General features: G+C 39.4%; 1 protein-coding gene across 5 annotated transcripts in view; it reads right to left on the bottom strand.

Moving 5' to 3' along the window:
• Positions 1-13,845, bottom strand: part of MYO3B (myosin IIIB) — a 427,577-nt gene that overhangs the window by 179,841 nt on the left and 233,891 nt on the right. For all 5 annotated transcript variants that reach the window (XR_005990597.1, XM_041773390.1, XM_041773393.1 and 2 more), the window contains exons 24-25: positions 7,087-7,164; positions 4,234-4,439 (exon numbers count right to left, since the gene is read on the bottom strand). Coding sequence is in view for 4 of the 5 variants with exons in the window: in XM_041773390.1 (XP_041629324.1) it covers positions 4,234-4,439; positions 7,087-7,164 (284 nt within the window). In the remaining variant the exon portion in view is untranslated. The remainder of the gene's footprint in view (positions 1-4,233; positions 4,440-7,086; positions 7,165-13,845) is intronic.

The following is a 13,845-nucleotide window of genomic DNA, read 5'->3' as shown; positions in this document are numbered from 1 at the left end:
TTATACTTTTTACCAGGCACAGACATAGTCTTCCACAACAAAGAATTATCTGATCCAAAATGTCAGCAGTGCTGAGAATGAGAAACCCTGGTTCAAGCACTGAAAATGTTTGTTATTCACAGTCAAATGCATTCCTGACTGATACATTCCCTCATTTGGGAAACACTAAACATACACCTTGGAACACACATTATATACCAAGCACGACACCAGAAGTGACTGAGTAAAAAATGTCTGGATTTCTAAACTCACTCCAGACCATCCACTGGCAAAACATCTGGGTCTCAAAGGATTGCTCTAGTATCCAAGGAAGTCAATTCATCATCTCTGGTGATGCCCTCAATGAGGAGTTTTGTGTGTTTTTTTTCCTTAGAGTATAAATAAATAAAAGTGGTAAATAAAAAAAAGCAACAGGAATAAAGCACTTTTGTTAAAGGGGATGAAGGTTTGAGCACCTATTCTGTGTCAGGCATTCTACTAGAGGTATGGAAACATACATAAAGGCAGAGGTATATATATGACTTTTTAGAAGACAGTTCTCATGAGGGCACGTTGATTCTTCACAAATGTTCAAAAACAACAATTGTGTCCATAATCCTTGGCATTCACAAGGCTTTTCTGTAGCTGCTAGAGATTCTGGTACTACTTGGAAGGAGGTTATAAAATCAGGTAACTCATTCACAAAAAAGTCACACCAGAACTAATATAAAGGTCCTAATAAATGTGGTTCCTTTATTTTTTTAAGATTTTATTTATTCATTCATTCATAAGAGACACACAGAGAGAGAGAGGCAGAGACACAGGCAGAGAGAGAAGCAGGCTCCATGCAGGGAGCCCGATGTGGGACTCTATCCAGGGTCTCCAGAATCAGGCCCTGGGCCGAAGGCGGTGCTAAACCACTGAGCCACCCGGGCTGCCCTGGGGTTCCTTTTAAAGATTACTCATTCTCCAATTCCTTGGGACATTACATTTCTAAGAAGGCTCTCTTTGCCACAAACATTTCAAGGACTTGTTATTAGAATCTATATCTGAACTTCCATTTAAAAGCCTCAAAGTTGGGCAGGGGGTGGGGGTGACTGGATGATGGGCACTGAGGGGGGCACTTGATGGGATGAGCACTGGGTATTTATGCTGTATGTTGGCAAATTAAACTCCAATAAAAATAAATAAATAAAAGCCTCAAAGTTGGTAAATTTTTGTCATGTACGTGTGTTAATTTTCAGAAACAGCTAAGATTGAGAGCCAATCTTAGAAAAAGATTCTAGATGTCTAATAGAAAAGGTGGTCACACTGGGTGTTCCCAGAAGTCAAATAAAATAATTGTGTGCTTAGTTCTGAAGGAAGCTCCAAATAAAAAATACTTTGAATAATAGCACGGTTTGTTGGAAATAATGAATGTTTGCTTCTGCATCTGCTGAGAGGATCACCTCCACCCTCAATGATTATGAAAAACTAATATCTATTCCATTAAACCACACATTTAGACTCAAATTCTTCTATGTCACTGTATATTTCTGCCACTGCCAGGGACTTCCACAAGTTTAGAATACTTCAGTGATTTCATTTTAATTACAAAGGGAAAACATAGGAAGAGAATAATGAGAAATAGTAAACTATTGAAAGGGAAGATCTTAAAGAAAATTTAAGGTGTTATGTACATTACAGAGATCTCAAATAGTCCTGGGATTACAGTATATAAAATTCCACATGAAAGATAAGTAATCTTCTTAAAGTGGAAATTCCCTACATCATGAGGTGCAAAACTGTGAAGTCCTGAGTCAGGAGAGTGAATGTTACTCTGTTTAACAGATATTGATTTAATAGCTATTATGAATTGGGTCCTGGGAGATACAGTTCTCCCCCCTATGAGCTTGACTGGGGGAAGTGAGCCTTTCTGGAAGACTTAAAGCCTACTAAGGCCAAGGAATCTGTATGTAATCCATGAAAATATTCAGGATGTGGGTTCTGTGTATTCCTACCTTTTCATGCAGACAAGGAAATATATTTTACAGAAATGTCAAGTTACTTGCCAAATACTATATCCAAAAGCAGATCAGAACTCTGATCTCATTACAAAATTGCACTATTAAACTGCAATAATTTAATAAACAAATTATAAGACTTTGAATTGAATGTGCAGTCCCTATTTTATAGACATTTGCCAGAACACATACAAACACACACTGTCCTATGTTCACCCCAGTACAGACTTTCTGCTGCCTATACTTCAGAGCCCAGTGACCATGAAGCCAACTGATATTCAGTCATTTTCTGTGATGTCCCTCAACAGTATGACTTCAGGAGGTTTCAGCTACCTGCCTAGCACTGCCAGGTGACTTCTTTCATACCTATCTGCGAAGAGATAAATATTGCCAACTCACCTGGCTCACTGATGAGAAGGTGTTGGGAACAACCTCTCTCCCACAAGGCTCCATAAATGGAAAATAGGAAGGGCACTTCCAAGTCATTTTGCCAAAAAATTTAAAAATGATGGAGTGAGGAAGCAGTTTAGGTTTGGCCAAGTGGCAGATTTGGGTGACTTGGGGAAATACTTTCCCACTCAGGAACTCTACAACATAATGCCCCAAACACTGTCTTTCAGGATTCAGTCCCAAATGCCAAAAAATACAAAAAGGTAAAGAGTAACATAAAACAAGTCTTTATCTTTTATTTACCTCTACCGGATAAACCCTGAATGACTCCCCTGCCTTTGATTGTCTTGTCTGCATATTTCCGCTAAGAGTTTACAAAACAGCACTCCCCAATAGGAAGATAAGAAGGGCACCTATTTGTTGAATAACATCAAGGAAGAAAACTGCTAACTCATCCATTTTGTTGTTAAATTGCTCAAAAGGATCAAAATACCAATTAACTTGCTGGCTCAGAAATCTTTGATACCTTCAGATTTACTGACATTTTGAAATTCTTGTTCATACTTGCCTAATGGCTTTCTGATTACGAACAAAGAAGTGCCAATCTGTTTAGCATTTGACCTGTTTTCTTAAATATTTTTATGTATTTCACACTCAGTGGCTAAAAATACTTGACTAGTCACATTCATGTGCTAAAATAGTCTTTTTTTTTCTTGTTCCACCTCCAAATTTAAGAGGAAAAAGGAGCTCAAAGACACTTCCTTTTTAAAAGCCATTTTGTTATTTTTAATTTAAAAACTCTCACTGCAAGGAAATTTTTTTGCCCTTTCTTTTCCATGGAAGGTAGTGGCATTTGGAAGATTCGATGAAGCAAGATACTGTATTAGAATTCATTCTTCCAGAGAAAAAGTTGGAAAAATGACCTTGGGCATAAGTTTCAGAAAGGAGGTAAAAAGAAAACTGACGGGGTGCAGATTTTATAGTGGGTTTTAATTTTCCTCTCTGGACATCCTCAGATAGCAATGCATCTCACAGGTGGCTTTTTGTTAACACAGAAAGCCCTCTATTTTCTCACAGAAAATTTTGTAAAAATTCTACCTGTAATCACATGATACACAGTGCATCTCTATGGCCACTGTATAAAAAGGAACAGATTTTCACTCCTAGGTAAAGTCAATTTCTAGGTCTAAAAAGCTCCAAAACAATTTATTTCAATAGACATTGGTTGACTGCAATGAACTGAGGAGATAAAAGTGTATGATGAAGACTTCTAGGTTCAAATGTCTGCTCTACCATTCACTAGCATGGGACCTTGGGAAAGTCACTTACGTTTCTTTCTGCACCTCAATTTCCTCATCTATAAAATGAGAATAATAATAGAGTATAGCTTACAGGACTGTTCTATGAATCAAATGAGATTATACACCTAGGGCATTCTAGGTGCTTTGCAAATATCAGCTATGCTTTTGTATCATGCCATTTTTTTAGCCTAAGGATTGGGTGCCTGGGTGTATTCACACCCACTAGACTCTTGATCCACTTATGGAGGAACACTTTCATCATTCAATATCAATTAAATATCTGGAAATTCTGAAATCCAAGGATATATACAATATATAAATACCTATGGACGTTTTTATTTTTTTTAAGCGATAAGAAGGGTGCTTACTCTGTCCTCCAGAGCACTGCAATTTAGTTGAAGCACAATAAAAATGCAAACATTTAAGCAAGTAAATGGTAGCTGGTAACCAGCCAATTACATGTTAGGAGGCAAACATGCAGGAGGAACAATCCCAGGGGACCAGGACAGCCACAGCACAGCTATATTTAACATAATGTATTTCCCAAGATGCCACCTGACCTTTTCACAAATTCTTCAAAGAGGATGCGGTGCGAATACCCCTGCCTGCGGATGCTGACTGTCTCCAGGATCCCTGTGGAACGGAGCTGGGCCAGCACACTCTCTCGGGAGAACTTCAAGGCCTCTCGGTCATCATTGGGTTTAATGCAGCGCACAAAGTGGGGCTGTCCAACCACCATTTTGGAGAGCAGATCCATCAGAGAGTACTATCAGGGGAAAAAATACACATGAAATGAGGTTACCACAAACATAATAGATAATTACAAGAGATGCCTACAGGGGCCTCTAGAGCAGTTTGTTGGCTTGTAAACAACTCACAGACCTTTTTGAGGCCAAAAAAGAAGCCAGTAATACAGGGTGATAATATAGGTTCTTATGAATACTATAGCTGCCTATGGATTCAAAAGCATTCTTTAAACATCACCTAGTACCAGGGTGCCTGGGTGGCTCAGCTGGCTGAGTGTTTGACTCTTGATTTCAGCTCAGGTCATGATCTTGGGGTGATGGGATTGAGCCTTTTGTCGGGGTCCCTGCTCAGCTTGGTGGCGGGGAGGGGGGAGTTCTGCTTGAGATTCTCTCACTCTGACCCTCTCTTCTGCTCATATACTAACACTCTCTCTCTAAAATGAATAGATGAGGGGTGTCTAGGTGGCTAAGTTAGTTAGGCATTCAACTCGTGATTTTGGCTCAGGTCATGATCTCAGGATCATCCAATTGAACCCTGCTTTGAGCTCCTCTCTCAGCAGGGAATCTGCTTGAGATTCTCTCCCTTTCCCTCTCCCTCAACCACTCCTCCCAGGTCATGTGTGCTCTCATTTTCTCTCTCAAATAAATAAATATTTAAAAATAAAGAAAGAAAACAAATAGATGAATCATAAACAAACAAATAAATATCACCTAGTGCCAAGCAATATCCTTATGGCAGAAACTTAGCTAAGGACATGCTTAGGTTACCCAGTAACTCTATCGCCAGAACTAGCTTGTCTCTAGGAGTCTAAGGTAGTATTCCATAAACTGTGCCTGTAATTTAAAATGTCTAACTGGGACACCTATGTGGCTCAGCGGTTGAGCGTCTGTCTTTGGCTCAGGGCATGATTCAGGGTCCTAGGATAGAGTCCCACATCAGGCTCCCTGCAGGGAGCCTGCTTCTCCCTCTGCCTATGTCTCTCTCTCTGTCTCTCATGAATGAATAAATAAAATCTTTAAAAAATAAAATAAAATGTCTAGCTACTAGGAAAGGGGTCAGTTGCTTCTTCAGCCCAAGAATAACCAGAAAGTCTAAGCAAATCTTACTGATAGCACTGGTAATGAAGCAGAAGAAAAAGAAGAAACAGATAGAAAAAGGGCAAAGAAAACAAGACAATTGGAGAGAAGTTGATTATAATGAAGATCAACCCATATCTTTAGAATGACTTGCAGGGGGCTCTCACAGCAAGAGGGCACATGGAAAAGCAGAGCCCTGCTTGTGTGGGAATAGCCTCAGCTGCTCCTCAGGGGCATCCACTTTTGGAGTTTCTCTTTTAGACACAGCTTCAGGGGCAATTACAAGCCACATAAGAAATCAGTCCCATTATTTCATAACCACTGACCCAAAATGGTATTAACTGGCTTGTCAATGCATTCTTTTTCTCAGAATTAGCATTTGGGGGACACCAAGCTGATTGTCATGGATACATTTCTGAAAAAATCATAAGGTAAAGGTGGCTTCTTCTGAAATAAGGATTCTAGGATCTGGAAGATGATATCACACAGTTCTTCAGAGTCTCTAAATCTCATGGGACACACTGCCCCCTCAAGACACTAGGAAGATACAGCTACTAAAGGGGAGAGGACTAGGGTAAATCTCAAGATAAGAAATAAATGACAATTAGAAATGTCCAACCATGAGAGTGATGAAGCAGGAGCTGACTGTCCACCTGTCAGAGAAGCTGTGGCAAGAATCACTGCATGGATGGAATACTGGACTCAAAGGCCTCTGGGCCCAATTCATACCCTCAGAGCCCAATTTTAGTTTATTTCTGAAGTACAGCTGACTAGATCAGACTTCTTGGCTTTGGGTCCTTCTTGAACCTGCCAGCTTTCCATGGAGCCTTCCACCCATGGTGCAACCCCAGCTCATGACCACCTGGCTTCCCATCCCTACTGAGCCCCTTCCAATTGCAACTCCACCTTACAACCTGAGATCAGTAATCTCATCTGTAGCCTAATAGTTTCTCTACCACAAAGCTGCCTAGACCTTAGCTCCCAGTGGTTCATGATCTCAAAGGGTTTCTAACCCTAGTGCTTTATACTGTGAAGATAAATCTATGTGAATTGGTATAATGTGCATCTAAGCAGAGCCTTTCTAGGCACAATGTTTTTACTCAAAGGAATCATTTTACTAGATGAAATTTCAAGATTTGGGGCAGCAGAGATGGGAAATAACTGGGTCTGGGTCAATTTGATCCAGAAAAATAAAGTCAAAACTAAGACGCATTCCCTCAGGATCTGAAATTAATAAGCCACCTTCTGGAATTTTATTAAATACTTTATTTTTCAGTAAATATGCTGGGAAAGCAGCTGGTTCCAGTAGCTTTAAGGCCAAGAAGTGGGTCAGATGCTAATAGAATCAACACACTGAATGGACAAAGCTATGTGTCAGTGACAGAGAGGGTCCTCTCTGTAGACACATGGGATTTCATCTGATCTTCCTGAAATCAGAGAACAGAGAGGTAGGTTCCCTTCACTCCTACCTTTCTTAACTGACTCTTGTGCTTTGCTCTTCAATAATTCCACCATATTTGAGCCTCTTATATGAAGGATTGGGAGTCCTTTCTAGAAATAGGCAGAATAGAGATTAAAAAGACTCCATACCCTGAAGTAAGAAGCCATGGTCTGCCTCTTCATGTTGGTAGTTTCTTCTGGATGCCGTATCACCTCCAGAGTGTCCACCTAGAGTAGAGGCAGAGGGAAGTAGTTTAAGGATATAGACATTTTCTGGCTTTTCCAAAATCTGTTTGGTTCAATACCTGAGGGACCTTGATGTTTTGAACATGACAGTAAATACTACAGGAGAAGTTTTAAGACATATACAAGAAAAATAGAATTTGGGCTGTTCTACTCACTTGAGAATAACCACACTCTGCAAAGTACCATATGATCTTGGTGTAAGTACCTATCACTATTATTTCTATATCTTTTGATGTTCTAATGGTCCCCTGTTAAGTTCTCCAATAATGTCGCATGAAACCAATTTTTTTCTTTCTTTTTTTTTTTTTTTTAAGATTTATTTATTCACAGGAGACACAGAGAGAGGCAGATACATAGGCAGAGGGAGAAGCAGACTCCCTCCAGAGCCTGATGCAGAACTGGATCCCAGGACCCTGGGATGATAACAGGAGCAAAGGCAGAGCCAGAGGCTTAATCACTGAGCGACCCAGGTGCCCCCAAATAGTTTTTTAAAAGAAAACTGGGCAACCACCCATGAAGCTGGATGATTATAAAGACATGGGCCCAAAGCCCATGTTGGACCTCAGGGAATTAGATGGGTTCCAGTTACCTTCCTGCCATCAAACCCTGCTGCTACTCCACCCACTCCCCACAGTTCCCACATGGTCACTGTAGACCAGAGCTTGAGATACACATGTTCCCAATCATCTATCTCAACTACCTAGGCTGACTAGAAGAAACTTATGAATGAAAACAAATGTAGGAAACAACCTGCTTTGTTATCATACCTTAACAATAAAAACCCTGCTCCTGCACATACAAGCTATTTGGTTTACAGAGTGCACAAGTGGCATTTTAGCACCAGCCTCTGCCATGGCAGCTTCCCATCTGCTCTGAACAGGTGGCAAGAGTATGAAGCAGGAATGTTTAAACTGGAAGATGCTGCTGTCAGCAAGTGTGTTCTGCTTGGTGAATTGCTGTCCAGGCGGCCACCTCCCCATGGGGTGAGGATGTCTGCAGCCTTGTTCAACAAAAGTGCAAAGTGGGTGCTAGAAGGGTTGAGGGCATGAGGGGCAAATAATGAGGCCCTACCTCAAGGGCTATTTAGGAGACTGTGCAAAATGGAAGGAAACGCTTCAATTGGCTTAAAGAAAACAGTTTAAGAAAGGGAATAAACAGGGAGCTAAGTTTTCAATAGCCATAAAAGCAACCCAAATAGTGAGCAGGAATATGAGGCTATCTCTGCATGAAGTGATATCAGGGGGCAGTGCAGCTTCCTTTTCTAGGCTGCATGTTGGATGCATTCCCAAAGCCATCAGTTTATTTGCATGCAGCTAAAGTTATGGTACAGCCTGTAGGTTTTAACTTTATATTTTTTTTAATGAGAAAGGAGGACATGAAAGCTAGGTGTTGAGCAGGAAGGCTTTTCTAATATAGAAAAGGGGAAAACCAACACTACACACCCACCACACCTGAAGAGATTGTATTGCATTCTTTCTATGGGCATCTGCGAGGACCCACTGAAGGTCCTCTTCCCCCATCTCATCCCTGTTTGGAGGATGGAGCTGCTGAGGTTTGGGGCCAGCAAATCAGAACTGCAGGAGAGAGGATCTTGCTAGGCTCTGCCTTCTGTTGAATTGTAAATTCTACGTTTTCTTGAACTTTTTCTCCTTACTTTCTTTCCCCTCAATCTGACCTTCATATAAACACACACAGAGTCTAAACTTGGACATTTCTCCACCACTTCCTTATAACTTCCTTTTATTCTGGGATCCCCTCTGAAGAATCCTATCTTACTTTGAATCTTGCTTTTCCTCCCTCATTTCCCTCCCTTTTTATTCAAAGGACTCAGTGGGCTCTAGGGCACAGTAAAAAGGACAGCTTAAAAACTCATCCATATTTTTCTATTAGAATTCACCTGTTAACTCCCCTCAGAATATACAATAGGCTCTTAGCATTTGAGAATTTAACAGTTTAGTGATCAGAAAATCCTTGATGGATGGGACATAATTTAAAAGGTACAATAAATATTGTTTTCAAGATCAGTACCTGTCCTCTGCAGCAAACTGGAAAAATACAGAATGAAGCACTAATTTGCACTCTAAAAGTTATAAGGCTGGTGGGCTCCCCTATCTAATCACCCAGCATGACCAAGTTCTGTCCTACTCACATACAGAGTAACTCTGGGAAAGTAAGTAAAAACCTATTTGCTATTACATACAGCCTGGAAGTGCTAATGCTTGTCCACAGTTTATCACCTACATATTTAGTACTACATTTTAAAGAATAAATAACATGCTATTGAGGTATTTTCTAATTTAGGAGTTCGGAAATGTTTTGTGTTGGCCAAGGACTTCTTGTATAGTCACAAAGTTCTCCTGAGCATGGAATAGATCTGAAAGAGGAAATTTTGGATAAGGGATATACCAGAAGTTGAATCTCTTGGTCCTTCAAACTAGGAGACTAGGCACAAACCTCACCTCTGTCTGCACTAGGTCTACTATGAACTCTAAGAAACTCCAAAAAAATTCAAACCAAAACATAAATGTAGGTTGTTGTCTGATTTAAAAGTCTGTCATCCTGTGCTAATTTAGTTAAAAGTAGCTTCATTTACTTTAAAAAAATTTTTTTTCAGAAAGAATCCAGAAAGTAGATTTCATTAGGGATACCAGCTAGCATTTAGTCCTTCCCAAAGATGGGGAATTCACAAGAAACAGTTTTCCCCAGAGTATCTTATCATTTTTACCGCAGATAGGGGAAAATACACTAGAAAAGCTTTCCTGGGATCCCTGGGTGGCGCAGCGGTTTAGCGCCTGACTTTGGCCCAGGGCGCGATCCTGGAGACCCGGGATCGAATCCCACATCAGGCTCCCGGTGCATGGAGCCTGCTTCTCCCTTTGCCTGTGTCTCTGCCTCTCTCTGTGCGTGTGTGTCTCTCATGAATAAATAAATAAAATCTTTAAAAAAAAAAAAAAAAAAGAAAAGCTTTCCTGGGCTTAGAGATATATGCTATAGAACACAGAGTTTCGGAACTGGACACACCTGGTTCAAATCCTGGCCGTTCAACTTAACTAACCTGTGTGGACTTGGACTGTTTGCTTCTCAAAACCTGTTTTCCTTATTAAGAAAACTGGTTAAAAGCTACTGCCTTGCACACATGTAAGAAGTATATCAGTTTCCCTTTCATGATTACCATGCTTGATTTAGTTTTAGTTTAGTGATGAACGTCAATGATGCAGGGTTTTCTTCAATGGCAGATGGCAAGTACTAGCACCCATGCAAGATTTTTTAACTTATTGGCAGAGAAAATACTTTCTTTTTTTTTTTTTAAAGATTTTATTTATTTATTCATTAGAGACAGAGAGAGAGAGAGAGAGAGAGAGAGAGAGAGAGAGAGGCAGAGACATAGGCAGAGGGAGAAGCAGGCTCCATGCAGCAAACCCGACGTGGGACTCGATCCCGGGTCTCCAGAATCAGGCCCTGGGCCTAAGGTGGTGCTAAACCGCCGAGCCACCCAGGCTGCCCAAGAAAATACTTTCAATGAAACCAATTTCAGGATGATTAGTAAAACCAATATTCTAGATCCAACCACTGACTGTCTAACCCAGTATCCTTTCTCTTCCAATATCAATTTATATAACAATATAAGTCAATTGGAGCTGAGCAAGGCTGCTTTCTGCCCACATGACAAATGTCCTACCCAATTTCTTATGAGAGGTGCTGGTTAGTGTTCAAAGTAGTCCTGAGTAAGCTTTACAAATTATAATATAAACTCCAAGTTCACAGGAAATGAGCAAGCTTCACTATATGTATGGACTCCACACATGGAGTTTTAGATGGTTACCAAAACACGAGTAATAAAGCATCCATTGTTCCAAAGTAAAAATCACTGTAGGAACCACTCTGCCTATATTATGCCAGTGAAGTCTTAAAATGACCCTATGAGTTAAGTACTATTATTATTCCTATGGTACATACGAAGAGGTTAAGGCTCAAGAGATTTTAGGGAAAATTTCCAGGGTCTTTTAGCTAGTAATTGGCCATGCCTACATCTAAATCCAGTTCTGTCTGATTCCAAAACCTTACTTCTTAAACATTATATATACTGCCTTTCTATGTGATTTGATATAACTTATAAAATCAATCTAAATGCATGGTATTATTAAAAATACTTGCCTTATCTGTCAACTAAATTTACTCTAGGATAAAGACATAGATTCCAAGAAGTCTTAAAAACCACCTAGATTTCAACAATGAAAAATGGAAAGATTTTTGTTCCTGGTCTCAGTAAGTACCCACTATTTGGATTCTAAAACCTCAAAAGTGCTTATTATTTATCTTCTTGACATCATCTCTTGTCAAGAATTTTTATGCTATCAAGTAATCCATCCACCCCTTAAGGAAAAAAACCCCTATATAGCATCACTCCTCTCAAAGCCTTCAAAGCTGAATGGAAAAGCAAGACTGGCATTGACATCATCTGAATGTGGTGGTGCTGAATGTGTTGGAGGTCAGCTTCCTATAAGATCACTTGTGTTCTTTTACCTCGGATAAGGCAGAGAAAAACTGCTGGAGTGTTTTTATTACTGTTACACTTATTTTCTGATGCCTCAACTAGAACTTTCAACTCATCTCTCTTCCAAATGAAAACAAATCACTAGTCATTTTCATCTCATTTATATACATTATTATGATGATGTAAATATATGCCACATACTAGAGGGCACACTTGTCACACAAGGCCTGAACAACAGTATGCAGTGTAGAGAGAAAGGTAACTGTGCTGGTATTCTGTGTGGAAGGCAGGGGAACAGGGTCCTTGCAGAATCCAACAGCCACAATAGCAAATTGAGGAAAGGATGGTAATGTGGCCTGATGAGAATATTACCCAGGAGTCTTTAATCTTTTTGTGTCATGATCTCTTTTAGAATCTAGTGGGAGCCAATGACTCCAAAAAACACAGACAGTTGATCCTCATTATTTGTGGATTCTGTATTTGTTAATGTGCCTACTTTCTAATATTTATTTTTAAACCCCAAATCAGTTCCTGCAGTGCTTTCATGATGATTTACACACATACAGAGTGGTGAAAACTGATTACCCAATATACCTGTTTCTAGCTCAGGTTGAACAAGGCGACATTCCACCTTTCTGTTTTAGCTCTCATGCTATAATCCAGGTTTATTTAAGTGCCATGTGCTTTGCATTTTTGTACTTTTGGTTAGTGATTTCACTGTTTAAAAAGAGCCCCTAAGCATAGTGCTGGAGTGTTGTCTAGTGTTCCTAAGTGCAAGAAAGCTATTAAATACCTCTTGGGAAACATACCTGTATGTTGAAGACAAACTTCATTTGGGCATGAGTTATAGTGCTGTTGGCCTTGGATTCAATGACACAAATACTACAATTAAAATATTATTTTAGGGGGGTCATGGGTGGCTCAGTCTGTTAAGTGTCCAACTCTTAGTTTTGGCTCAGGTCACAATCCCAGTGTCCTGAGATTGAGACTTGTGCTGGGCACCATGCTCAGCTGGGAATCTGTTTGAGATTTTCTTCCTCTCCCTTTGCTGCCTCCATTTTCACATTTGCTCTTGCTTTAGTTCTCTCTCTTTCTAAAATAAATAAATAAATAAATCTTCTAAAAAATAAAATATTATTTTATACAAAGAAATACTGCATATAATTATTTGTAAGAAATATACATTAAATAATGTGCTTTTAAATAGAAAAACACATCAAACAAGATTGTGCACTAATTGGTTGACAACAATGTTGCGAGCAGAGGCTTTCAGGAACCTAACCACATATTTCCCCTAGGAGCAATGCTGCAGTGTTTGCTGACTCAGTATTCACAGCAACTTTATAGAACATGATTGCATGAATAATTAAGAATCAACTAAATTTTTTTACATGTAATAGTATCAAGAGGCTCTTAGAACCACTAAAATTCTGATGTAAATTTCTTCTAGGGACCTGTATAAACCATGTTATATAGTGCTAATATCTTGCCACGAATTCACAAGACTGAAAAGTAGAAAAGTAGAATAATACATGTGGTTATAAGAGCAATGTGGGTATAAAAATTATTGCTAACGAAAATGATCTAAGTCTTATTACGCATAGGTAAGTCTTTCATTCTCAAAGAAAATTTGAATATGTATGTTTGTATCAATTTCGAGATAATATTCAATAGTATTCTCTGTGGCTGAATTTATTATTCTTTATTAAATAATTTAATATTTAATGTAAATAAAATATATGAAAATTCAGAGATATGATCTATTTATTTTATTACAGCTTCACCTTTTAGATAACTGGGTTTTGGTGTTAGTATATACAGAGAGCATTAGCCAGCCAATCCTTGAGATCCTTGCTAAACGTTAGCTCAAAGGATAGAAATTAAAAATATTTTACGGTGGGATATTTATTAACCTTTCTAACATTCCCTTTGCACAGAGAAGTACACCTCTCATTTTTCAGAGAGCAAAACAGAATAACAGGAAATGGTTTGGTTTCTTTCCTTTCTGCTAACTCCATTTTGGTCCCTGTTAGCCTCCTCTGTAGGTTGGTGATGGCCTCTAGGAAAAGGGCTTTATCTCTTCCTAGAGAGGCTTTATGTGCAAGTGTCATTGTTCTGCATCTTAAGTTGTCTTTCTGAGACTCACAAATGAAGGGGTCCAGAATATG

This window comes from Vulpes lagopus, chromosome 11 (genome assembly GCF_018345385.1).
Source record: "Vulpes lagopus strain Blue_001 chromosome 11, ASM1834538v1, whole genome shotgun sequence".
Classification (NCBI taxonomy): Eukaryota; Metazoa; Chordata; class Mammalia; order Carnivora; family Canidae; genus Vulpes; species Vulpes lagopus.
The sequence above is the reverse complement of the archived record's forward strand: the minus strand, read 5'-3'. Positions and strand labels throughout refer to the sequence as shown.